Source organism: Rhinopithecus bieti, unplaced genomic scaffold, assembly GCF_001698545.2.
Source record: "Rhinopithecus bieti isolate Rb0 unplaced genomic scaffold, ASM169854v2 scaffold_38787, whole genome shotgun sequence".
In the NCBI taxonomy this organism is placed as follows: Eukaryota; Metazoa; Chordata; class Mammalia; order Primates; family Cercopithecidae; genus Rhinopithecus; species Rhinopithecus bieti.
Genome location: NW_016815881.1, coordinates 31,512 through 32,913, shown reverse-complemented (window position 1 = coordinate 32,913; position 1,402 = coordinate 31,512). Strand labels below are relative to the sequence as shown.

The window sequence follows — 1,402 nt, the reverse complement described above, 5'->3', positions numbered from 1 at the left end:
GAATTATCTATTACTTTTGAAATTAAAAATAAATCTTTTTAAAATAATAAAATTAAATGAATATGGGTCATTTACTATCATATTTTCTATAATTTCTGAGACATCAATAGCATTTAAAAGGAATCCATCTTTTCCCCCTTTGTAGCTATCCTTATTTACATAAACAATAACTAAATAAATTAAATGATAACTCCTAGATCATAGTACCTTTTTCAGGGCTGTGTTTTGCTGATTCTGCTTCCTTCTCATTTTCAGGCTTGGAAACTAGAAGAAGAGATGCAATTGCATTCTGTAGGATGTTTAACAAATACTCTTTGAAAGTAAAATAATATTTCGTATAGACGTATAAGCACATTACTTTATTCAGTTCTGCAAACAAATTTTAGCTGACTTGACCTATCATCAGAAGACAAAATATTCCAAAACTTTCACAGTAAAAGAACACTTGGGGAAATCCATATTTTAAAAAATCTTAGAAGGAAGTATGCCAAATATTAAGTATTTATCTCTGAGTGGTATTTTCTTCTTTGTGACTTTCTTTAAATAAAGTTATATTACTTTTATTATCAGGGGGAAAAAAGCACATACTGGAAGTCAGAAGAGTGTGCTACAAAGCCCTGACTGTGGCAATAACTCACTGTGAAACCTTGCACAAGTCACTTCTCTCTGGGCCTCAGTGCCTTTATCTATAAAAGGAAGAGACTTGACTTACCTTTATCTACAAAAGGAGGAGATTTGTAAGGTCCCTTCAAACTTAATGTTCAAACACTTTAACATATAATAACCACAAATATACATTAATCAGGGTTCATCCCTCTATAGGACATTGAATATTTATGAAAATAAACTAAAGGACACAAAAATAAGCTCATATCACTTTAAATGTTGTCTTGGAGACAGACTCATCCCTGTCTCCTACACCTACAGTGATTTATAATAAGTATTCACTGTTTGAAAAATAGCTATGACCTTTAATCATCAAATATTCTATTGTATTTTATCAAGGCATGAAAATGGTCTAATACATTTTAGAAATTTCTGCAACATAAGTAGAAACAAAATACTTTTTTGAGTCTCCAATAAGCAAAAAATTCCATAAATCAAAGCCCCAAAATGCAATTTGGTTTACTGGTCAAACATTTATGGACCATGCTAAGTGCTGTGGTAATACAAAAGAAGCATAAGGTAAAATGAAGCCCAATTTTAGCTGGGTAAAGTATATCTAAGTCAACAAGATCTTTATGGGTGACTAATCATCAAAACAGTTAAAGTTTTAAACAGGTATTTACCATGGAGCTGGCTGAAATAAAGTAATTCTTCCTTGGAAAGTTCATCTCCTTTTGAAGTATCCTTAGATTTCACTTCAGTATAAGCTGAAAACATATAAATAACCCAAATTACA

The 1,402-nt window shown here is 31.0% G+C and overlaps 1 protein-coding gene across 1 annotated transcript in view; it reads right to left on the bottom strand.

The window, feature by feature from the left end:
* TBC1D8B (TBC1 domain family member 8B) overlaps positions 1-1,402 on the bottom strand; it is a 33,724-nt gene that overhangs the window by 6,459 nt on the left and 25,863 nt on the right. Inside the window, exons 11-12 of the mRNA XM_017854104.1 lie at positions 1,290-1,373; positions 208-264 (exon numbers count right to left, since the gene is read on the bottom strand). Coding sequence (XP_017709593.1) covers positions 208-264; positions 1,290-1,373 — 141 coding nt within the window. The remainder of the gene's footprint in view (positions 1-207; positions 265-1,289; positions 1,374-1,402) is intronic.